The 25,718-nt window shown below is 34.0% G+C and overlaps 1 protein-coding gene and 1 long non-coding RNA gene across 2 annotated transcripts in view; both read left to right on the top strand.

Moving 5' to 3' along the window:
- Positions 1–711: 711 nt before the first annotated feature.
- LOC100377575 (potassium voltage-gated channel subfamily A member 1-like) lies at positions 712–2,701 on the top strand. The gene has a single exon (XM_002736123.3). It carries the CDS (start codon positions 1,023–1,025, stop codon positions 2,613–2,615), a length of 1,593 nt encoding a protein of 530 aa, XP_002736169.1. The 5' UTR covers positions 712–1,022; the 3' UTR covers positions 2,616–2,701.
- A 378-nt stretch (positions 2,702–3,079) lies between these two features.
- Positions 3,080–25,718, top strand: part of LOC102802825 (uncharacterized) — a 56,127-nt gene continuing 33,488 nt past the window's right edge. Inside the window, exon 1 of the long non-coding RNA XR_438367.3 lies at positions 3,080–5,188. This is a non-coding gene — a long non-coding RNA (uncharacterized LOC102802825). The remainder of the gene's footprint in view (positions 5,189–25,718) is intronic.

Consider the following 25,718-nt stretch of genomic DNA (forward strand, 5'->3'; position numbering starts at 1 on the left):
TTATTACCTTGTACCATTACTGACTTCCCACAATGCAAAGCGCCACAGCTTTTCACACCTTTTCTGTGAGTGGCTTGACGGGTAAAATAACTGAAGCATACGGGAAATACTCATGGTCCTAAAAAAAACAAGTTTTCGCCGGTCTAGTTAATATATCACCAAATAAAGAGAATAGGTAAACTATGCGGCCACCTGAACCAATCATACAAAATACCACTTTGATTCTTTCAGGGGAGAACTTTCAGGGGAGAACTTATTACCATAAGAAAATTACGTTTATGGTGAGTTGAACTGTGTTTCTTTGAATGCCGCAACAGTACGCGGGCGAAAGGTGACTGGGTCCGCATTATCAGCAGAACTGGGTAAACTTTGACCACCTATGTGTAATTCTGCGATGCTAAGGATAATAGCGCCATTTTTAAAAGAACAATAGAACTGGAATACGTATTTCCCCTTGAAATTATATGCGCGTTTAATTAATACTATTTCACTGTTACATTTTTGCAAAGTACTCTGTATCAAGAAAGTAAAAAATATGATTTAATTCAGATTGTAATATATGGTGATTTTCTGTAGCCTGTAAGCATTTTAGCTATGTTTGTAGTTAAAGAGTTTTATGAAAGTATGTCAGTAATTTTGATTTTTAAGGACGAGCTGTGACGTCATCAATGTCATCTTTTCCCGTTTCATCCGGGTACTGCGACTATTAAATGTAGCCATGTCCGCCATGATGCAGGAGACTGTACCTATCAATGTTATTGGCCGAATTCCGGGATAATTCTGCAACATATGATTGAAACTACAGGAAAACTAGAATGTGAGTCCACGCCACGAAGACGAGGGAATGTGGAACCTATGTTCATTCCTGGTCTTACGTCGACAGGGAAAACTATTTGCAAACCGGGCAGATACTCGTAGTTCATCGCCATATTGGCTATCTTGTCAAAATTGTGTCCAAATTAGAGTTTGTCGAGAAGTGGGGTCTCACCCCCATCTGGAGACCAAGAGCTCATCCACTGAAGATGGAGGTCGCGTTGGCTGGGCTAGAGGGGAATAATGGCCTGAGTTTCAACCGCACCATTCCACGATCATCGGGGAATGTACCCAATTCGCGATCGCTGCCGAAGCTCGTACATGACGACAGCAGTATCGATGAGGGATACGATAACCAGGTGTCAGGCCATGATCAGTGCTGTGAGAGAGTTGTCATCAACGTGAGCGGTCTCCGGTTTGAAACGCAGCTCCGAACCCTCAACCAGTTCCCCGATACGTTGCTTGGCAATCCCGAAAAGCGGATTCGTTACTTCGACCCACTTCGCAACGAGTACTTCTTTGATCGCAACCGACCGAGTTTTGATGCGATACTTTATTTCTATCAGAGTGGCGGGCGACTTCGGCGACCTGTGAACGTACCTTTAGATGTTTTCAGCGAGGAAATCAAATTTTACGAGTTAGGGGATGAGGCAGTAGAGAAATATAGAGCAGACGAAGGTTTTATAAAAGAAGAAGAAAGATTATTGCCCAAAAATCAACTGCAACGTAGTATATGGCTACTATTTGAATACCCAGAAAGTTCACCATGGGCGAGAGTTATAGCCGTTTGTTCTGTCACAATTATATTGATATCCATTGTAATATTCTGTTTAGAAACTATACCAGAGTTTCAACAACCCCCACTTGAAGTGAACAATACAAAAAATGGAACATCATATCATCGAATACCATTCTATCATGATCCATTCTGGATCATAGAGACCTGTTGTATTGTATGGTTCACTTTGGAATTTTTTGTGAGATTACTTTCAAGTCCTGTCAAGATGTTGTTCTACAAAAACATAATGAACATTATTGATATAGTGTCAATTATTCCATATTTCATCACTCTAAGTACTACATTAGTTCAAGCGACAACAGAAAAAGAAGATAGTAAAGCTATGTCACTAGCCATCCTTCGTGTTATCCGCTTGGTACGCGTATTTAGAATTTTCAAACTATCAAGACATTCAAAGGGACTACAAATCTTAGGACGAACTCTGCGGGCTAGTATGCGAGAACTCGCCCTGCTTGTATTCTTTCTGTTTGTTGGTGTGATTCTCTTCTCCAGTGCAGTCTACTTCGCTGAAGCAGATTCACCAAACACCCATTTTCATAGTATTCCAGATGCGTTTTGGTGGGCTGTTGTTACTATGACTACTGTTGGCTATGGTGATATGAAGCCAATCACACCCGGTGGTAAAATCGTTGGCTCAATGTGTGCAATTGCAGGTGTACTCACAATTGCACTCCCTGTACCTGTGATTGTATCTAATTTTAATTACTTCTATCACCGTGAACAAGATAATGAAGATCAAACACAGTACTCGCATGTGTCAAGTTGTCCATACCTGCTAAGTCCTACTGCTGTGAAAACGAAAGATGGTGCTAGCCAGGAAAACCTTTCCATGGATTACGTAGAAATGGAGGAAGGCATGAGTGGGTCAGTCTCACAGCAAACTCCTCAAAGTCAGCCAAGTAGTGGCCGGCAAAACCTCAATGATCGCACTAAAATGAACAGCGTGCAGCGCAACTCCATCAATTTAAACATAAATGCAGTAAGCATAGAAACGGATGTGTGACTAGGAAAAATAGATAATGTCAGTATTCGATAAAGTATGATAGATAAAAAAAAAAATCAGACATCATGCATGGCAAAACAATGGAACCATGATAAAGTCATAATTTATGCATTCACTATGTATAATGGAGTGAAACAATTTAAACACATTTTGCCTTTTTTTTTTTAAATAACAAAAATTAACAGTAATTCGGATGACAGTCTTTTAAATAATTTTTGCTGTTAAAAGTTTTAATTAATTTTAGTATGTACATTGTAAATAGACAAGAGGAAGAGAAAGACTGCGAGTAGGATAAATTTGGAGCCTAGCTCTGAAATGAATTCATATTTACATCGTTACTAACCCACTCAAAGTAATGGGTTGTCTGTTCTAAATCAACTTTCCGTTCTTTTCACTACATATGGCTGGTCTACTGTTTTTTTTGCATTGATTTTTTTTTGTGTCACTGTGTACACAATGCACTATTTTCTGTGCATGTGTATGGATATACATTGTTTAAAAAGACTGCCAATAAGGGTTTTAATTCCAGGGAACACGTCTTTAATACTCAAGCACCCCCCCCCCCTCTTATTTCTGACAATTTCATTTGAAGTGGCCATTCCATCTACTGCCTTAACATTTTCAAATGGAGGGAGAACATATATATATAGTAGTGTTTCATTTGAGTGTTGTTTTATTGTGGAAAGGTGTATAATGTTTGCTTTAAAATTAGTGGAAGAATGTTTATTTACAAGGGTTTATAGAAGCAGCCATTTTAAATAAGTCCCATTCCATTCATTGTGATCCCCCAGTTTCATGCGGAAATCACTTAGTGGGCCTCCCATCCATTGCTTTGCAGGACCAGGATCCGGTGGGAAAATTAGATTTCATTACTGTGGATTTCACTGTTTCAGAATTCCTTTTTTTTTTCCCAGTGTAATTTATTATTATCAGGAGTATCATGTTTTTGCTGGTTATCACACAAACCCTTCCAATTATTGTTTTAACCATTGTAGCGTCCAAATACCAATAGAGCTTTCCAAAATATTCCATTCTATTTTGATTTTTTTTTATATAGAAATCCACAAATATTGCAAGATTACATATTCTGTATGTATGATTTGTTTTGTCATTTTTTTTTTCTCCCCAGAGGTTAGATGTTTTTATAGCAAAGGCATTATGCAGATAAATGAAAAGATTAATTTCATACTGAAACAACACTGAATCTCTCAAATTATCAATAATTGATAAAGGACAGAGTTGGATTTCATAAACCATTTCTTAGAAATGTGAATTTTTTGAAAATATTCTCAAAAAACAACTGACATTTGTGGCATGACATAACTACCTTGCATAGGCCTGTGTGGAGGAAACTGCACTCGCTGTACTACTTACATAAATAATTAATATGCATGGATATGAGAATACCCAAGATAGCTGCTCAATTTGGGCTAGTTAAATCCTCGTATAATCTTTTGTACATGGTCTGTTACTGTTCAAGTGCTTTTGCTCTCCTGTCATTTTTAATGAGGTGTCAGACTGCTTGAAAAGTAGAGGGATATACTGGGGTAATTTTCACACCTCTGTGCCATGGCAAGGATACATTCAGTCAATTTTAGTGTATAACAAAGTTATTTTGTTCAGCACAGCACAGCTCAATTCAGATGCCAGAAAGGCAGTAATTTATTATGTAAAATAGACTTTAAAACTTTAAACTAAGCAAAATAAATGCGTTGCCTGATTCATGATTATAATTAATTGTAAAAAGTTTGAGCGTAATTTCAGGTATGTGAAAAAAGATTCTTTGATCTAATATCACAAAGATACCTTTTTAATGAGCAACTAAAATCACCAAATAATTTTAACCTACACCGGTAATCCATTGACTGGCAGCTGCAGGGAAAATGTTGACTGCACCCAATCAAAATTTGTTTTGTTTCCAAATATACCCCACATGGCTGTCTGGAAAAAATTGTTGATGATATTGAATGTCAAAATGACGCAGAGCAAGGTGATATTATGTATTGAGAACCTTGAAAATGATTGTTCTCCAGAGAGGGATGTACACAATTTGGCTGTTAAGGCTTGATAATGTTGATTATGGGAATCTCTCTTCTTACTGCATATGTTTTGAATTGATGGAGGCTGTTTATAGTTCATCAAGGTGCGAATCAAAGCGTTATAATCAAGATTTATGAAAAACTGGACAGTGTAACCCTATGGATATGAAAAAATAATGTCTTCGAGAGATGTGCACATGTTGAAAATATAAGGAGCCAGTGAGGTCTTGATACGATTTGATGAAGATTGTTCCTAGATTTGTGGTCCTAATTTAATTCCGTGCAAAGTTACCCAAATGATGAGATCTACATTGATAATGTGTTGGAGAATAGTTGGGGTTTCTGCCGTTTCCTGTCATACACCTGTTTGTGGCTAGTTGCATCATTTATCGCGTGCCTGCGGGCAATACGAAGGATAGCTAGTGGCGCATAGTGTATGACAGGTACAGAAACCAGCAGAAACCATATGTATAGTGATGAAATATACAGATTTGTGGACACGGGGCATTTGACAAGCTGGAACTGGTGATAAAGGTATGTATGTACACTGATTCTAAAATTGTTTGATTTAGTACAAGTCTTATCCTGTCTGAATAAGGATCTGATTGCCTTTCATTGCTGCATCACAAAAGCCTGGACTTGATTATTACATCAATTTTGCTTGCTTCACAAATTATGAGGCAATATGCAAATGATGAAGATTGTGATAATATTAATAACAGAAATCACATTTGTTCCAGCACTAGTTGCTTACCTAATGTATGTAATGTTTGTAAACATCTTTATCGTCTGAGATTATTATTAATAATGAGTGGGTTGTGCATATTGGTGGTGTTGGCACTAATTACAATTTTAATTTGATTTCATTCATTTTTATTATTAAAATCAATTAATCATTTATTGAATCACTGTATATCCATCTCTAGTGGTGCCTCTCAAACCATCGCACCTGCCTAGACCTGTTTATTTTGTCTATCTAGTATACTCAAGTATGCTCATTGTGTGCCATTAACATCACTGCATTGTGTCTTCAAGTTGACCTGATAGCAGATTCGCTGTTGTATAAGTTAGCATATTTATATACTACCGGTAGTAGATACCACACCAGATAACCATGTGAAGGTTGACGCAACTGCAAATTATCTAAGAGCTCATGTGGCTATATCCTCATAGTAAATCAAATTACAATCTTTTTGATCCAAATGCTCCGTGAATGTATGAATGGGCAAAAGATAGAAAATTAGTCTGACTTTCTTGTGATGAACTTCCTTTTGGAAACTTTCGTGCCATCTTGAAAGTACCACATAATCGTTCCTTGTTTGGAAATTCACATTACTTGTGTTGTCTGCTTACGTCGTTTTTCCCATTCATTTCTGCTATTCGTCTTTCAGTCGGCAATGGGTAAAGGCACTACAGTTTAAAAAAATATTATGTGAAACAATGGTTTTTTTTTACATTTGCACGTATAAAGTATGTGAAGTAACGACTGGCGCCATAATAGATTATGCAACAGAAAATCCTATTACCTCCGTAATTAAATACAAAACAAAAATTACTTGTTTGTACAGGACAAAGTGCTGCTTCAATTTTTTTTAAAACTTGAATTATGTAATTTATGCAAATAAATGTCCTTTTCAAATGAGTATTTAGCAGCTGTTTAAATAACAATGATCAAATTATGTGCTATTTTATAATTCAGTTCAAATCCATTACTGAGGGGTAATACATACAAATAGGTCAAACCATGTGAGAATCAAACCCAAAATATTTAAGTTCATGTGTGTGGCGATGCGCGAGTTTACGGGATCTCCAGAATTACTTATCGCAGTACTTAGTTTCATGTATGATCTATTTGAAATATATGTTTTTGTTTATTTAACTAAATGAGCATTAAAAAGAATGGTTAATTTCTGCTGGCGGTGAGTAAAACATTCCACTACAATTGCTGGTAGATACTGGTAGACATAAGCATGCCTCCTCGACCACAGAAGCTATTTTGAAACTACTTTCCCAATACAAAAATGACCTTTATAAATAATATGACTTTTTATAGTTGCCTTACCACGCATCTCCTTTTCAATGGTTTGTAATATATCCAACAAATTTGTTAAGGCCAACAGTGTGCATTCAACAAACAAGTGGCTTATTTGGGAAAAAAATAAACATTTCATTTAGGTACAACAGTGAGTATTGATTTCTGTTTACTACTGCAGATGTAACCCCTTCTTTCATTGGATGATACCCTATTGAAAGTATTGTACATGCAATCAATGAATAAAACATGCTACTCATGAGAGAATTATATTATGTACAATACATAATTCAAGTTCATTGATTCTGTTTATTTTTATCTTATTGTATATTTTTTTGAGCTGTTATTTGTTGTCAAATTGACAAATTGGTGCTATGTGAAGTTCAAACACATACACTTATAAATTTCACCTAATTATAAACATAAGTGTTATAATTAGTATTATCTATCAACAAAAATGTGCCAACCGTATCAAATTATTTTTACTCACTTAAACTATAAAAAAAAATATCATTTGACCTCAGCCTCAACTCTTACACATTGTTTCTGCTGAGAGCAGAATGTATATCAAGGTCATTTCTTTCTAATGGAATGGTCCCTCTTCTCTGCTGGCAGGAATTTTCACTATTGAGTACCAGTAATATCATATTATAGAATGCAGGAATTCAATGAGCTATATATGAACTACTGCTGCTTCAAAATAGAAACAACTATTAATGACTTAATTTTCTATGTCAGGAATTTTCAAAAAATGTGTATTTAACAGATTGTCTAGCTTTTCAGTTTATAATTTTGTTCCAATGGTATAAAGGCAGGTCAGTGTCTGCATGGTGGTGGTGTAGTTCTAGGGTGTCCGTAACCATGGCATTGTTGTTTCTGCCACATCATTCTCATATTATTTTAAGAAACTAGTTGTTGAAAAAAATTGCAACTAATCAAGAGAATTTACATTTTAAACAAATCAGCAAAAGGGTTCACACTAATCTGAAGTCCATTGTTTCCTAAGACAGTATATAGGAATGTGACTTGGCATACTGTAGTCCATACTGTAGTCCATACTGTAGTCCAGAGACTAATGTCAGTAGAAACCGTGACATTTGACAACGATTCATTTCATTTTTAAACCGTGTGTGAGTCAGTGACTTTTTCAAAATTTTGTCTCTATCAATGCCCCAAAAGTTGTCAAAAATACATTGAATTACCATGTCTTTATACTCACTTTCCGTATCATTGTACGTTGGTTGAAGGCAATGGTCTAGTTGACCTACCCAGTTTTATTTTTTTGCTTTCGATAAATATTCTCTGTATATGCTTAAATACAAAAGAATTTCTATGGGCAAAATAAGTCGTATTTTTTAATGGTTCATTATTCAACAAGTGCAAATGATCAGTGTGGAGTCAGTCACATTTTATTTCTGCATGGTGGTCATTTTCTAAATAAAAAAAAAATCCGCATCTGTTCTTGTACTCATTAGCTACGTTCATGTTATGGGGTCCTGGCATGTGTTGAATATTTTTAATACTTTATATTTGCAGAGGGTTTACAATAGTTGCATTCATGCTGAACAAGGCCCACTCAGAACCCACTTGGCTTTTGCTGAGTTCACGCCCTCTCATACCTATTTTATAAGTTCACTACCAATCTCTAATGAGGTTAAAATTTATTTTGTGATCGTCCTCTTTTCTGGAGAAAGTTGCTAGAAATCACAAACAGTACCAACTTTTTAAACATAATTTATTATTAACTCCACTGTGTTATTTAGTTGGATTCAAGAGTAAAAACCGTAGCAACATTAAATTCTTCAAATGTAGCTTGCATTTTGTTTTTCAGACAGGCACAAAATGTATATAACTTCATTCACATCACGTCACATCTGTGGCGTTTGTTGAATGAGAAATTAACAACAGGTGGAGTGTAGTGTCAAAGTGAGAGGCACCCAAATAGGGGCAGTGAAATTGCTTCACTGCACTACACTAGTCACTTTTAATCCCTCTACGGTATTTAGGACAGGATATCGCAAGTAAAAATGCGCTTTTTAGATTCCAGCTAGATTTCTAATCAATGAATGCTTGCACTTCAACTGATGACGTTGAACATGTCAGATTTTGTTTCTTTACCTTTTTTTTTTTTTATTATTGAAGATTTTGACAGATACTGTGTTATAAAGATCTCATTGTGATCGAGAATTACTCTGCATCACAATGGATGTACAAGGCCATTGTGTGGCATACAGTACAGCAGATGGGTGTGATATTCAACATGACAGCTCCAGAGATCTTGGGGGATAATTTGTGTTACATTCTTGTCTCATTAGAAATGAATGATCTTTTACTATTATGATCCATGAATAGAGCTTTCTTTTTTAAGTATTTTAACTTTGAAATCATTCAAGGCTTAAAACTGCTAGAAAATATAACAGTGGCGGAAAACGTATGATGGACGTTGAATCAGAGCATGGGAGTGTGGTATTTTAAAAATGATGATATCTGCAGTTGGGTGAAGGATTTCATCTGATTAATGGGCCCTTGTAAAATATTGAACACAAATGTGTTGGATTTATCTTGGATTCAATCTGGCTGTGCCATGCAGTCTGTTACCAAAAAAAAAAAAGAGGTAATTAAAATAAAATTAGAAATAAAAGTGAATGGTCTGTGTAAGTAAGATCGGATAATACTAAAATGAAAAAAACAAATTGGCTATTAAATATGATGAAATTGATCAAATGTTGATCAAATACCAGAACGTCTACATTACAATTGTGGAGAAAAAAAAAATATATATTAATACAATTTATATATAGCAGCAGGGTGGAAATACTTTGAGTTATTATTACCAAAGCAATAACAAAAGAACTATTCGGTTCTGTCACTCTATGTGAACAATCATCACTAATCCGCTTTGAACTTCCACAATGTCATCCACTGCTTCAAATCAATGAATTAGTTTTTAGTGACAATTACCGATTTTAGAATTTTTTTTTTTATTGCTGCAAATATATTATTATACTGAGTAGTATTTAAAATATGTCTGTTTGCTGTAACAATTACCTAAATATTGTCTTATATGTGTAGCTCAAATTAAACACTAAATATGGGGGTCTATTACTGAAGCTGTTGTCTAAATTTTTCATTAAAAAACATGATTTTTTTATTAAAATAATATTATGTAATGCAATATAAATAAGAAAAATGTTTAAAAATTTGCAATATTTTATTCATTACAGAATGGTATAGACAGTCGTCCTTTCAATGGTTCTGTACATTTTGATCTCTATTTTTAATGCAGGGAAAATTGTGACTATCTCAAGGGAATGCCGCTGACTGTAATACTATTTTCCCTAGCGTTTCATTTATGCTGTAGGCATCAGATAAGCAAAACCAGGCCAGCTTTGATATGAGCAATGTTTTTGACACATTCCTGTCAGTTAGCACAAATGGTCCCTCATTTTTCTAAGTTTACTAAGCTTTGTTGGAATGACATTGTTTTTTATTTAATTTTTGTCATCTAGTACTATTGTGAATGAAAACCTGACCCCAGTCAATACAAACTATATAATCAATCGTGGTAATTTTTATTTAAAAATCACATTTCTCATGTTTCAGACCACATGTGTCTTTGGTGCTGACCTTACCAATATATTCACTTTGAATAGCATATGGCCTTTAACACCTGTGTTTGCATGTCAAATGTGAGATGACCAGATTCCTTCATCAGTTTTCATGAATATTTCACAATGCACTGCCATACATGTGCATGTATAGTCTAGAGTATGATAATGATATTAATTTGAATAGTGTTATAGCAGTATTACAAATATCTGCCAGCATTTTTTTTTTTTTTTTTTTATCTCAAACCAATCCAATTCGTGTTGTAATTTCATGTACTATTTGTTGATAATCTTTATATAAAGAAGGATAATGTTATAATATTATCCAGGAGCTCTTCTAATGTTCTTTATCTTCTGGTAAATTTACTATTATGACCCACAAACACATTTCAATTTCAATTCAAACTGAAATAAGGTTTCTATCAGCTCATGCAGTAACATTGAAATTTTTCAAATCTTTCATGTGTGCACATGTGACCTGAAGACACAATGCGATTGGCTCAGCTCATATAGGTTTGATATTGGGAAAATATACCTCGCTTATTGATTGGCAGGTTGAATTTAAAACATCATGTTGGTATTTATCAAGTCAATCATAATAATCATGGGATTATTCCTACTATGAATTAAAAAATTCCATTCAAGTTTTATGTCAAAGGACAGCATGGGAGTATAGATTACTTGGGGGGAAAAAAATGGATACGTTTTTTGCATCACACATGTATGTTCGTGATGCAACAAAGTGTTGCAAAAGTAGTTCGGACAATTACTCTACATTTTAAAATACGTTTAATGATTTCAACAGAGAGCGAGAACAACTACCATAAAAGTTCATCAATTGCTGACATGATAGGAGAAGTCGATGTTGATTCTAGAGAGCATGTCTGTCCTCCTCAATGAGTAATCCATCAGAATCTGTCACAATTTAAAATTAATAATTATAGATGGGCTCCTCTTTGGTGCCATCCAGTCTACATCTGGTGAAAAGTATGATCAGGAAATATAATGATGTTGCAGCATCCCTGTTAAATGATATGTCGCTTGCTGGGACCCCTGACAACTTCTTTTGTCGTATTTCTATATCATTATATCATTTATGAGGTACCTCGGAATGATTATTGTTGTTGTGCCTGATAGAAGGTGGTACTACAATGTATTAACAGTTGTAAACTTCTTACTTTCTGTTTTATGACTTTGTATATGAGTGATTGTCCGTTGCCCGTGTCAATGTTTCACTTATTCGACATGTTCTTGAAAACTACAATTCTTACCGCTTTGAAACTTGGTGTATATGTACCTTGGGCTGAAATATCTTCAATTCTCAAATTTTGATGAATATTTTTGTAAATTTTGTCAAAAAGTGGTATTTTTGACTTGTTGAAAACAACAAGTCCGACTTCTTTGATACTATACATATAGGTACCTCAGGTAGATCTCTCTTAGATTTGTTCATTATCTAATGACATCTTCAGTTCTTTAACTGAAATGTTTATTGCTAACAGCAGAGCTAACTCAGTTGAGAGGCTGCTTGTTTGATTTTTATTATTACCGATATGTACACCCTTATCTAGTGGTTGATAATATTGATCTGTTTATAAGTATGACATTAAGATGTATTTTATTGTAAGGGCTTATACCCGGTAGGTGATACTGCCAAAGATGTAAAGTGTCTGTATGGTTATCTACCCCAACATTTGGTACATACATTGTATCTCAGTGATGTATGGATGCCATGTGATATAAGATGCAATAATGTCACAATGAGGCTTAGCACCCTGACATTTGTTACCGTCTTGATGAGGTGTGGATGTCATGTGATATAAAATGCAATGAAGTCACAATGGTATGGATGTCATGTGATATAAGATGCAATAATGTCACAATGGTGTGGATGTCATGTGATATAAAATGCAATGATGTCACAATGGTATGGATGTCATGTGATATAAGATGCAATAATGTCACAATGAGGCTTAGCACCCTGACATTTGTTACCGTCTTGATGAGGTGTGGATGTCATGTGATATAAAATGCAATGAAGTCACAATGGTATGGATGTCATGTGATATAAGATGCAATAATGTCACAATGGTATGGATGTCATGTGATATAAAATGCAATGATGTCACAATGGTATGGATGTCATGTGATATAAGATGCAATGTCACAATGGTATGGATGTCATGTGATATAAAATGCAATGATGTCACAATGGTATGGATGTCATGTGATATAAGATGCAATAATGTCACAATGGTATGGATGTCATGTGATATAAAATGCCATGATGTCACAATGGTATGGATGTCATGTGATATAAGATGCAATAATGTCACAATGGTATGGATGTCATGTGATATAAAATGCAATGATGTCACAATGGTATGGATGTCATGTGATATAAGATGCAATAATGTCACAATGAGGCTTAGCACCCTGACATTTGTTACCGTCTTGATGAGGTGTGGATGTCATGTGATATAAAATGCAATGATGTCACAATGGTATGGATGTCATGTGATATAAAATGCAATGAAGTCACTATGGTATGGATGTCATGTGATATAAGATGCAATAATGTCACAATGAGGCTTAGCACCCTGACATTTGTTACATATCTTGATGAGGTGTGGATGTCATGTGATATAAAATGCAATGAAGTCACTATGGTATGGATGTCATGTGATATAAGATGCAATAATGTCACAATGAGGCTTAGCACCCTGACATTTGTTACCGTCTTGATGAGGTGTGGATGTCATGTGATATAAAATGCAATGAAGTCACAATGGTATGGATGTCACGTGATATAAGATGCAATAATGTCACAATGGTGTGGATGTCATGTGATATAAAATGCAATGATGTCACAATGGTATGGATGTCATGTGATATAAGATGCAATAATGTCACAATGAGGCTTAGCACCCTGACATTTGTTACCGTCTTGATGAGGTGTGGATGTCATGTGATATAAAATGCAATGAAGTCACAATGGTATGGATGTCATGTGATATAAGATGCAATAATGTCACAATGGTATGGATGTCATGTGATATAAAATGCAATGATGTCACAATGGTATGGATGTCATGATGTGATATAAAATGCAATGAAGTCACAATGGTATGGATGTCATGTGATATAAGATGCAATAATGTCACAATGGTATGGATGTCATGTGATATAAAATGCAATGATGTCACAATGGTATGGATGTCATGATGTGATATAAAATGCAATGATGTCACAATGGTATGGATGTCATGATGTGATATAAAATGCAATGATGTCACAATGGTATGGATGTCATGTGATATAAATTGCAATGATGTCACAATGGTATGGATGTCATGATGTGATATAAAATGCAATGAAGTCACAATGGTATGGATGTCATGTGATATAAGATGCAATGATGTCACAATGGTATGGATGTCATGTGATATAAAATGCAATGATGTCACAATGGTATGGATGTCATGATGTGATATAAAATGCAATGAAGTCACAATGGTATGGATGTTGTGTGATATAAAATGCAATGATGTCACAATGGTATGGATGTCGTGTGATATAAAATGCAATGATGTCACAATGGTATGGATGTCATGTGATATAAAATGCAATGATGTCACAATGGTATGGATGTCATGTGATATAAAATGCAATGATGTCACAATGGTATGGATGTCATGTGATATAAAATGCAATGATGTCACAATGGTATGGATGTCATGTGATATAAGATGCAATGATGTCACAATGGTATGGATGTCGTGTGATATAAAATGCAATGATGTCACAATGGTATGGATGTCATGTGATATAAAATGCAATGATGTCACAATGGTATGGATGTCATGTGATATAAGATGCAATGATGTCACAATGGTATGGATGTCGTGTGATATAAGATGCAATAATGTCACAATGGTATGGATGTCATGTGATATAGAATGCAATTATGTCACAATGGTATGGATGTCATGTGATATAAGATGCAATGATGTCACAATGAGGCTTGGCACCCTCACATTTGTTACATGTCTAGCTATGGATTTTGCCAATATTTTGAGGGGCTGATTGGCTAATGCCCCCTTCCTAAAAATCATGATTTTCAGAGTTTGAGGTCACTGGGTGCTTATGCAATCAAATATAGTAGTTAGTTTGTTCTATTTCGGATGAAGTTGACAGACTAGATTTAAACTTAATCTCAAAGTTGAAGCATTGTAGGTGGTCATTAAACACATAACTTTGTTTATTGGTCAAAGATGGCCGATTGATAAATACATGATATTGGATTTTAAACATGTGTCCAGTCTTCTCTAATTAAGACGTACATTGCCAATTTGAATTGACACTTGGTACATTGACATGACATTTTGTTTTGCATGCTCATTAAAAGCCCTCTGTTTGCCAAAATGTATGTTTCTGGTATCTAGTTTTTGCATGAACAGTTTGTGTGATATTTTGCACATATACTGGTATCATGCATTTTGGCACATAATAACTTTACAATAATGAATATTTGTGGTGAAAAAAATCCTTGTCCAGCTACATTGCCCATATACGGTATGTTAAATACTTTAAACTTTGTAAAAAGACTGTCATTATTTTTTGTTGTTGGTAACAACATGTACAGACAATGCATATACAAATGAGACCACATATCTTGTTTTATGTTACACAGTTGTTGGCTCTCTACATGTTTAATGAGTTCAGTTTATTTCTAGAGACTTAGAGGGGTGCCGCAGAGGGTTACTAGTTAATAGGGTTAATAGTTACTTCAGATGCAAATTATTTTTATAATGATCCCAAATTTCAGCACATCCCTGTAATATGATTATTGCAACATGAAGATAGTTTGTTCAGTTCCGGTGGCGCTTTGAATTGTCTACTAAGTCTTTGGTCTTCAACATATAAATAACATGTAAAATCTGCAGAAGCTGCATCCCAAACAGAAGCCATACCTATTCTTTTTGAACAATTGAGAACCCCAAAATGCACCGTTTCTCATAGATGCTCTAATAGAAGCCACATATGCTGGTTGCATAATACAATTTTAATAGAAGCCACGACTTCTAATACCGATTTTACAGTAGTAGTGTTGGATATTGATGGATTTTACTGCTAAGCATTACATTTTTTTTTGTTATCTGGACAACCAAAACATCACTGTCTTGATTTCTGCTTAACTTTTACATATTGGATGCACAAGACATTGAACTGAAAATTCCTACTTTTGATTCAGTGACATGATGATGCCCTAAAGTCAGATGCCTACTCATGGATGAAAATACCCAGAATTCATTCATTTTGTAATAAATTTTACTCTAAGTTAATATAAGGAAATTGATTTAAAAAGTTGACGATTACCAGCCTATTTTTTCAGGAAAAGGATGGTTTTTTTTTTTTAGTAAATGGCTTCAGTTTTGTCAGTATTATAACAATTTTACCATAGCTTCCTATGGCAGAGATATTATGGCAATTATCAAATTATATACTGATGACATAGTGTGAAAAAAATTATATATTGTCAATGATGAACTAAAAAAACGCAATCTGGGTTTTAAAAAAGTGACAAATAACTTTTCTTTAACATTGTGTTCTCTATTTTTGAATACTTTCTCACAATACACTACTGGAATACGCAAAATAATACATTGTACATCACAAACTTTGTCATGTGATTTATGACTAATTTTCTCAAAACAGTAGGCTGTATTAAGATGGCGAAACTACAACTTGTGAAATGTTTGGCTATTTGTAACAAACTCCCAAACTGTATGTATTTACAAGTACCATAATAATATTACATTTGGGATATAATATGATTTTTATATTACATTGGCTTTCAACAAAATATACGAAACAATACAGCCTTAAGCTATTTCACAATAAATAATAAATAAGTATAGAGCAGTTGCTTGAATTGTTATATAATATATGCTGACTTTACATGTCATGTACTGTCTACACACCCATAGGCCACCAAGGTTATTGCTTGCTGCACCAATTAGATTTTTGATATGGACTTTCCATGACAGCAATTCACTCTTTCTAAGGCACTGTCTCTAATTGTTAATTCGTACACACTTTCAATAAATAATTGCTGACTCAACTATTATTAGATAAAAATTGACAATATAGGGCAACTTAAATGTTGGCTTTTTCGCTGTCTTTCTAGTTAGGGATAATATTATCAACTCTATTACGCGAGAATCTATTCTATATATATGATGCGTTGTAATACGATGACCATCTGTGACCACGTGGTATTAATATATATCATGGTATTATGATTGAATGCATTTCATGGCTATTGGTCATAACAATAATGCGTCACCCTGTGCACATTTCCTTTGCGGTTACATGGCTATTTAAATTGTGCGGCCCATGCATGCATATATAATTAATGGCTTCCTGTGCATTGTTTTTTTTTTTCATCTTTTTATTACCAAACTTTTGCCTTATGCAAATTGAATATTTACAAGTTGGTCTTTGAATAATCTACAAGCCAATATGTTAATGTGATAATCTGAATGTTCCTGATTTTATTCTTATGTGCAGATGTGTATGGTTATCATTTTTATATATTTATAATGTATCGGTTCATTCAAATTCAAATGATAGACTATAATTCACTATTGGGATGCCATTTTGTATCGCCTTGTATATGTATCTACAAAACACATTTTTCTGTAAAATAAAAGTGCTGCACATTGATAATGATAAATTTTGTTGAAGTAAAGGTATCTCAATGCAATATTCTCCTCTTCTGCATTGAGCTAAAAAATAGAAATTCAAAAACTAAATTCTTTCATTTTCCGCCATACGCTTCATTTTTTGTCAAGAGTTCAAAAACCATGACCGAAAATTGACCAAAAACCATGGGTTTAATATCTAAAATAATGTACAACCATTGCCCTATTGTTTTTGGACGTAGCACATGAAAATAAAGAATTTGTTGAATTTTATAACTAAGCTGATTTCAGCTTATATCTTGGAAAGCAAATGGATACTGCTACAGGGATAATACTCTATTTGAATATTTATTTTTATCTGATTTTTTGTTGAATCATTTGCTCACTTTTTATGCATTTCAGCGTAAAATCGCTTGCTGATGATATATTGAATACATTTGTACTAATTGTATTTATTGACATTATTTGATGTTTTGGCATATTTTGCATATAATTAATCCAATCCAGTTTGAGTTTGTCAGGTCATAAAATAAATGACAAAGAGCAAATAAAAACAAGGGGTACTCGAACTTGTTTCCATGGAAACAATGACTTTTTGATTTCCCTAAACCTTAAACCCTACTCTGATGGCCCATATTAATTGAAAATTGGTCCAAATGCATTCAACAGAGATTCATACATCAATTACTAGTTAAGGTACCCCAGTAACGGAATAATTTAGCAAAATGTCTGCCATGTTCATTTTCACCAGCAATGTTGAAATGAAACTAAACATCAGACAATGCATCTGTAGAAACAACTTCCTTTGATTGGTTTTTGACATGAATCTCCGAGAACTATAAATATACTAGTAACTGATTTTCAATATATCTGATTTATCCTGTTATTAACTAATGAAATGCCAGATAAAGCATAATTATTATTAGAAAATATCGCACTGCGCCCTAAAAACAACTTGAAACTGGATTACATGCTGTAAAAACTGCTGATTTCCCCTGTGGAGACTGTATTTTTAAACGAATGTTAGATTCCAGGAATATTTTTGCAAAAAACCACTGATATATTTGGAAATTAGAGACAATTGTGAGTATCATGTTTGTAATTGATAAGTATTTTATTATAAAACTATTGTTAAATCGCTGGCTATTTCATACCCTTCCCTATATTTATACATAAGTCCTGTCGTACCAAGTAATAGATTATCATCATACAGAATGACTTACCATTGTCTATAGAGGTAAATAAGCACTGAATACAACATTAAATTTATTTATTATAAATTTTTATGATATTTTTCCTATGTAATGTGTGCCCATCAAGCAAGATTACAACAAAAACGCGAATGTGAATCTTTTTTACCCAGACATAACTACTGACATGTGGCAAGAAAAAAGTGCTTTAAAGTACTATTTAAAGATCATAACATTTCCTCGGTCACCACAAGTACAATTAGAAAGCATCGTTCTCAGCTTGAATGACTTCAGTGCCAAGTTTGTGAATGGTTTTAACCATACATGTACATTAATACCAAGAGTGACCTGATGCATGAATTCTACATCTCTGATTGGTTAACTGCTTAACCCTGTTTAAGTACAAGGTCGCCAGATGACCAAGCTCTCAAAGTTGCATAATTCTGATTTTTTTATTGTCTACATTAATCTAACAAAAAATTTGCAATCTATATTATTGAATGTCTATCCTGGACGTAACTTGGATGTCACAGTGGTATTTTTTGTCAAATTTCTGTACTCTCTAAATTGTGCTATCTAAATGGCACTGTTGTTGTGTACTTGAAATGTGCTAGATCATATCATGACAAATGTTACTTCTGTCTCTGTTTTCATCCCCCCCAAAAAAAGGATCACTATTTATTGAATCCATCAATAATCATTCTATTAATTTGCAAACAAGAAAAAAATATTCCCATTTGTATTCTATTGTTTCACACTCTTGAAAAAAAATATTTTTACTATGGTGAATTAATAGCTTTTCCGGTAACATAGCAGTAAGAATAATTAATACCGGGGTAGATCCTGTAACTTCTAGTATATGATCATCAGTGTACACACTTCTTAATCAGATTGACACTGTGTGCGAGGTCACCTCGTTACCAAACTCAGTAGATGAGAATCTCATCACTTTGTTTTGAAAATTACTGTAACTTGAAAATTAATTAGCTTCAAAAAAACTAAACAAATTCAAGATGTCTGGTTATTTAGATAATGAAGCTGTCCCAGTGAAATGAAATCTAGTGACAACATGGTGTGTACCTTGAAAAGGTTTTAGGGACCATAAAATCTGTATAAGAAGTCGCATCCCTAGAAGAACCCACATCTATTCTTTTTGAACAATTCAGAATCCCAAAATTCACCATTTCTCATATGTGAAGATGCTCTAATAAAAACCACATATCCTTGTTGCATAATACCATTTTAATAGAAGCTGCAACAACAGGGTGTGCACCTTGAAATGGTTTCTGTTATTTGATTTTCAAATCAAATGACCAGAGAGCAAAATCCAAGGGAGATTAATTTGCTGTTCCCAAAGCCAGGTTATTTGAAGATCATATTTGAGGACTATTGACGTAGAATAGAGATGCATTTGTGTACCCAAATATGATTGCGGTGAGCCTGCCTAGTATGGAAAGAATGTACTCTTTTTACACTGCAGAGTCTGCAGTTTGTCCATGAGATTCAAACCCACAATCTCTAGTGATGCTGGGCAAATATGCTAACCATTATACCACACATCATATAATTAAAGAAGTGGATACTTCTTTGCAGTTGCTGGGCACTTATGTAAAACATATGCAAATGACGTCACCAAAATATTGATCTTTGTCTTCATCCTGTGATAGGAATCTGTTAAAAACCATTGTTGATGAGTCATGTGTTGATTTTAAAAATACAAAACCAACATTTTCGTGAACATATGTCAAGAACAGTTTATACAGCATTCTTAAATAAATGGAGTGCTGAAATGGAATAAAGATTAGAATAATCTGGTGTCAATCAAAACACACAGGAGCTGGCTGTATGTTTTTATTTGATGTATTGGGATATACATCTCAATTCTGCCATTTATTACTTCATTGTTGTCATCATTAGTATTTGTGCTACTCACTTGACAGGCATTGAATCTTCACTGTATATTGAACTTCATTCCATTTACCATATGTTTATTAATATGGAAATGACCTTGACCCAAATAATGGAATATGAACAACAACAAATGATGAGCCTGTTTTTTAAGCAACTGAAACAAGAGTCTACAGTCATTTTTATCTGTGCTTAATTTAATTCATAAAAAAAAATAGTTCACCATCTGACATTGACCTTCTTGACCTTTACAGTCAGATTTTACAGCTCTCTTTATCATTCAAAAATGACAAATATATCATTTATATAATATTACGGCTTACTAGTACTACGCTCAACGGGTATAATAATCTGTTGCATTTAATTAAAATCGACATAACTCGCATACTTTCAGTATGCTCAGTTGGATGGCATTAGTGATGTGATTAGTATTGTCATCCATGTTTATTAAAAATGAAAAAAAAAATAATGGAAATTTATCATTTTGAATGGAATTTTAAATTAAGACATGTTGTGTATCTCATGACTATTAACAGGCATCTGATATTTAATTTGATGAATTGCATGCCTTAATGGTTTATATTGTTAAATGCTTGATGGAGAGAATACCACAACCCCATCACCTTGAAATGACAATGGATAAGTTTATTGGCATGCAGCTTGTGGGAGGATTATCTTCCCAGATTATGTGTGGCATTTTATATGAAAATCAAAGTGCCTGTGAAGTGCCCACCTACACATTTATGTTTTGTGTTGCCCTGAAACGGACATTTGTAAAAAAAATAATTAAATTTAAATAATAAATCATTTTTGAGTAAAATTGAGAATTGTAGCTGCTTGTCACAGTCAACTGTTTCTAGCTTTCTAACATCTCCCAATTGCAACATATTTTGGAACAATTGGTCTTCTGGCAGCATTATACATCACATTTACCCATAGTCATTATCCAAACATACGATCATTAACATGCGATCGCTGCTTGCTATGTGGTAAAATGGAAAACTGATTACAAATATAAAGTCCATAAACATCTCCAATGAATCGGCCAATATTTTCATCTCCTGTGAATCGCTCTTTATTTTCATCTACTGTGAATCACCCTTTATTTTCATCTCCAATGAATGTGTGTTTTGTTGGGGGAATTGTTACATATTGCATGCTTGTATAATACTTGCATAGTGGTACCTGCTTTCACCGAATGATCGTTATCAGATTATTTGTACTGTGGAACCATGAATCAAACATTTAATTTCTGAGAAAATTAGTCAGAAACTGCATGAGAGTGTTCATTGGTTTATTATGTAAAATCATGGAGCTATTGTCTCATTGCGCCATGGAATAGCATTCTTTTGTGTGTTACAGAAACTTTCATAGATATTTTTTAAACTTTTTTATGTCAATATCCTTATATTGCCTGGGAGTACAATTTATTGCAAAATGAATAAATTCTGGGCATTCATGCATTACGGTTCTATCTTATAGAACAGTGTGTTACGATCAAGCTTAGTAAATGGTTGTGATTGTTGTGATTTGTTTTTCATTACATGCTCAATAATTCCTAGCAGGGTTTTCATTACAATTTAAGGGGAGTCAATTTGTAAATCAGGTAGAGAAACTGTCATTCAAATCAATTGAATTATTAATTTCAAATTAACTGGAAAATGGCTGCTGTACAGGTAGTCAGCAATTCTGTCCATCAGCAATTTAACATTTGATGGCATTTCCATAAATATGTCATTTCTTAGCTTTGCTCTGTGGTTACAATAACACAAGCAATTCTTATCCAATCATTCTCAGGCTTGATTAGCATATAAGTCAGTATAATATATTGCCCAAGTTTAATTATGTAATTATTTGCTTGTTTAGTTTTGAAAATATCCCTGAAAATGTTTTCTCAAATTGTCTTCTTTCGGTAATTACAGTTGATCAAGCATTTTTTATCTGATTATTTTAAAACAAAGTTTAATTTTGGTCTGACTAGCATGCCTCATTTTCAAAAATTCGACTAAAATAAAACTGCATAATTAATAACTACAGAATTAAGAAGCATTGTTCAGTTTTGAAAATATCCCTGAATTTCCCAAATTGTCTTATTTCTGTAGTTACAGTAGGTCAAACATTTTTTTGTCTGATTATTTTAAAACAAAGTTTAATTTTGGCCTGACTAGCATGCCTCATTTTCAAAAATTCGGCTAAAATAAAACTGCAGAATTAAGAAGCATTTTTTCAGTATTATACTGTTCAGGATCTGTTACTTTTATAGTGCAGTAAAAATTCGGGCCATATTTTTCCCCACCAAAAGTTGGTTTAGATATATCGCTGTACTATTTGTCAACTTTTTATGGAATTCATGTTACATTATTCTGTAAGGAACCTATAAAGAATTGTTTTTATTACAAAAGAATTTATACACCAGAATTTATATTTAATTTATTATACAAGAATCTGCTTAGTCAGATAATCACCAGTATGATAAACACAGTCGAGGTTGTATTCATCCTGATTTCCTACCCTTTACTTAATATAGATTCTCAACGGGCAAGGTTGCAATAGTTACGCTATGTTTTTTTCCCCCTCTATTTCCCTGAAATGCTTGAAATCAGAAAACATCAGATGTCTGTGTCAGTCTTCTCCACCATGGATTATAGGTAAATGTACAGTCGCCAGCATTTACATTATTTATGCATTATCTCTGTCAATTTAAACATTAATTTTGGGGGTGATAGCTTTGTCATCTTGTCTCAACTCGTCTTGTCTCTCATCTGCAAATTTGAGCATGCTGTCTCTTCAAAATGTAAAATGTATGAATAAACAAAAATGCAATTTCAATATTTTCTGTTGACGCATGATTATAATAAATCTTAATCATCAAAGCGATCGCCATTGTGGGATGGGGACTAAATTTGCAGTAAGAAAGATTATGTGGCTAAAATCAACACTGCAAAAGCACAAGCAGTGTTAGTGAAGAATGCTTAGTTAAAATAATCAATAGATTGTGTTATTTTGGCGATGACTGATCAACACTGACAAGTGATGAATGGAACTGACTCTGAGGTACTGTGCAAATATAAGCTTTACATAGTCCTCTGAATATTAATGATACATGTTTTTTCTCTCTCCAACCCAACATCTAATACATTCTGTAAATATTAATTAGATCTTATTCATTATAATAAGATGAAAATGAGAATTTCTGACGTTCTTGCATTAAAGTTGCAGACTCTGTTAGTATTCTGTGTCTTTTCTGATGTAGCCTGGGAACAGGAACTTAGTAGCTTGGGTCCGGCTGCTCATTTCCTTTGCTTTGATGATTGATTTAATTTAAAACGTCTCACAACAGAAAGACAATAGATTGTCAAATCGTTTTATCTCCAGATTTGGTAATGTAAAGATGGTGCTCTTTTGTTCAAGTTCACTCAAGATGGGCCTGTTAGGTGTAACCTTCTGAATGCCATCATTTTTCTGCTAAATTTTGATCCACCATTTTTCACATTTGTATGTATTTTTTAGCTCTGCTGTCGACTTTGTTGAGTTGAGCTTATCATATGAGTGATTGTTCGTTGCCATCTGTCCGTGTCAGTCGTCCGCGTCAACTTTTTACTTTTTCGTCTTCTTAAAAACCACAAGCCTGATGGGTAAACTTCACTTAGATTTTGTGTTGATATCTTCAATTCTCCAATTTTGGTGAATATTTTTGTCATTTTTGGTAAAAAGTGATATTTTTGACTTGTTAAAAACGACAAGTCTTATTGATTTGATGTTATACATAAAGGTACTACAGGTGGACCTCTTTCATTTTTTTTCATTTTCTAAACTTGGCTGCTTTGATCTCGTCAAGAGCAAGAGCTGTCCAATTTGTTTTTGCTCTTCAAAGAGTATTCCATTTTCTCCCATCTCACAAACACTGTTCAAAATACCTTGATTACATGATCTGTGAAACAGAAGAGGCATGAACATGATAGATTGGAACACAGTTTTAAAGGGAAAAACTAGTCAAACAGTTCCCAAGCTTTAAACAATATCTTGGCAGCCATTTTCATCCAAGGTCTGTTGGTCTATGATCCTGGTGTTAGGTTAACGACCAGCGGCTATAGATGCCATAAAAATGCAATCCTTATTGCACCAAATAGTAATGACCTTATCCCCTCAGGTTAAATGGTTTTTTTTGTGTTACCTCTTCGTGCAAGTCACCTCATTCCCATGCCCATTGTCACTGTCACGAAGGTAGTAAAGTTTAAATGCTTTCTAAGTTAATATCTGGTAAAGCTCATTAATTCTGGGAAAATCACCATTTTATGAGTTATTTTCCTAAATGAGCTCGTGCAGAAAAACAAATCTAGGTCACCAAACCTGTATGCATTGTAATTACAGTATGGCTGCATCTCAGATAAGAAATTCAATTGTTGGTACCAAGTATACATCTCGATACTGTCAACATAATGCGAATGAACACCTTGCAGTCATCTGTGAAATTTATCTTCTGATAATCCTGTGTTTTCTAAATTTGTTTCGTTGCTAGTTTTGTATCTTAATTGTGTTTTTTGTTTTATGGTTTGTTTCTGTGTGAATCGAGAAATCTATTAAAGCCATTCTATAAATCTACACACGGCTTTCAGCAGTGAGTCTTATTTCTCATATTTGTATTAGAGAAGATGTTTGAGTCTGCTCGTACTTCATCTACAGGATTGTATGCTAGAAACTGAGATTCATTTTAACGCTTAGACCTCATATAAAATATTTCCACTTATAGAAAGGCATAGTAATATATTTTTAAATAGCCAAGTTAATTTGAAGGTTTGAGTCCAACATTGACTAAAAATTATTCTTCCTGTCTAGTTTGTCTTTCGATAATTCATTGAATGTCTGTCTAATCTCATGGTGGTATGGCAAATTTCACGATTGGTGTGCTCAACATATATTTTCAGGAGCACTATGTGTTGCTCATACAAACCTTCACACGTGTTAATATTCTATTTCTTTCAAAAAGCAGGTATAACCAAATATTACAATATTTTGTCATTTAAAAATACAATTTATTTTGACCATATATTCTGTAATTAAAAATGTAGGCACTACCTAAGAGCAAATCAGTACATTGATTTAAGCTTGCACTCTGAAAAAGATTATTTTCCATGGAGCTCATCATTACAAGGAATATTATAAACAGTTGTGAAACATCTGTTAAAAATTGATGAGAACAGAATAAAAAATGAAACCTGCCTTCCTGCACTAATTGCGCTGTTAACATTTAGTACTGACTTTGTTGCATGTTGACGGTCCCTGGATCTTGGTGTTGTTTTACCTATAAGATTGCCCTATGACGTAATTGTTACATTTTTGTGCATTTTTCTGATTTTATGAGTGAACATAAATATGTACATGTACTGTGTATTGCACACGTATCTAGAAAACTAGTGCATGGTTGTGATGATGCTAGAGGTCAAATCATGTACACTTTCCTTTGTGTTTGATGGTGTCACCCATGTTTGCTACAGTTCCATCAGTTTCGTATAGCGTGTGTTTCAAAAACAGTACGTCTTGTGATAAGTTATTCATGAAGATGTTCGATTGAGACAAACAAACATGTAAACAAAATCTGGAGTAGTGACAGTCATGTTT

This window comes from Saccoglossus kowalevskii, chromosome 1 (assembly GCF_978046115.1).
Source record: "Saccoglossus kowalevskii chromosome 1, keSacKowa6.1, whole genome shotgun sequence".
In the NCBI taxonomy this organism is placed as follows: Eukaryota; Metazoa; Hemichordata; class Enteropneusta; family Harrimaniidae; genus Saccoglossus; species Saccoglossus kowalevskii.

Excerpts from the sequence above, each read along its gene's own strand:
- LOC100377575 (XM_002736123.3), top strand. The coding sequence starts at position 1,023 with ATGGAGGTCGCGTTGGCTGGGCTAGAGGGGAATAATGGCCTGAGTTTC.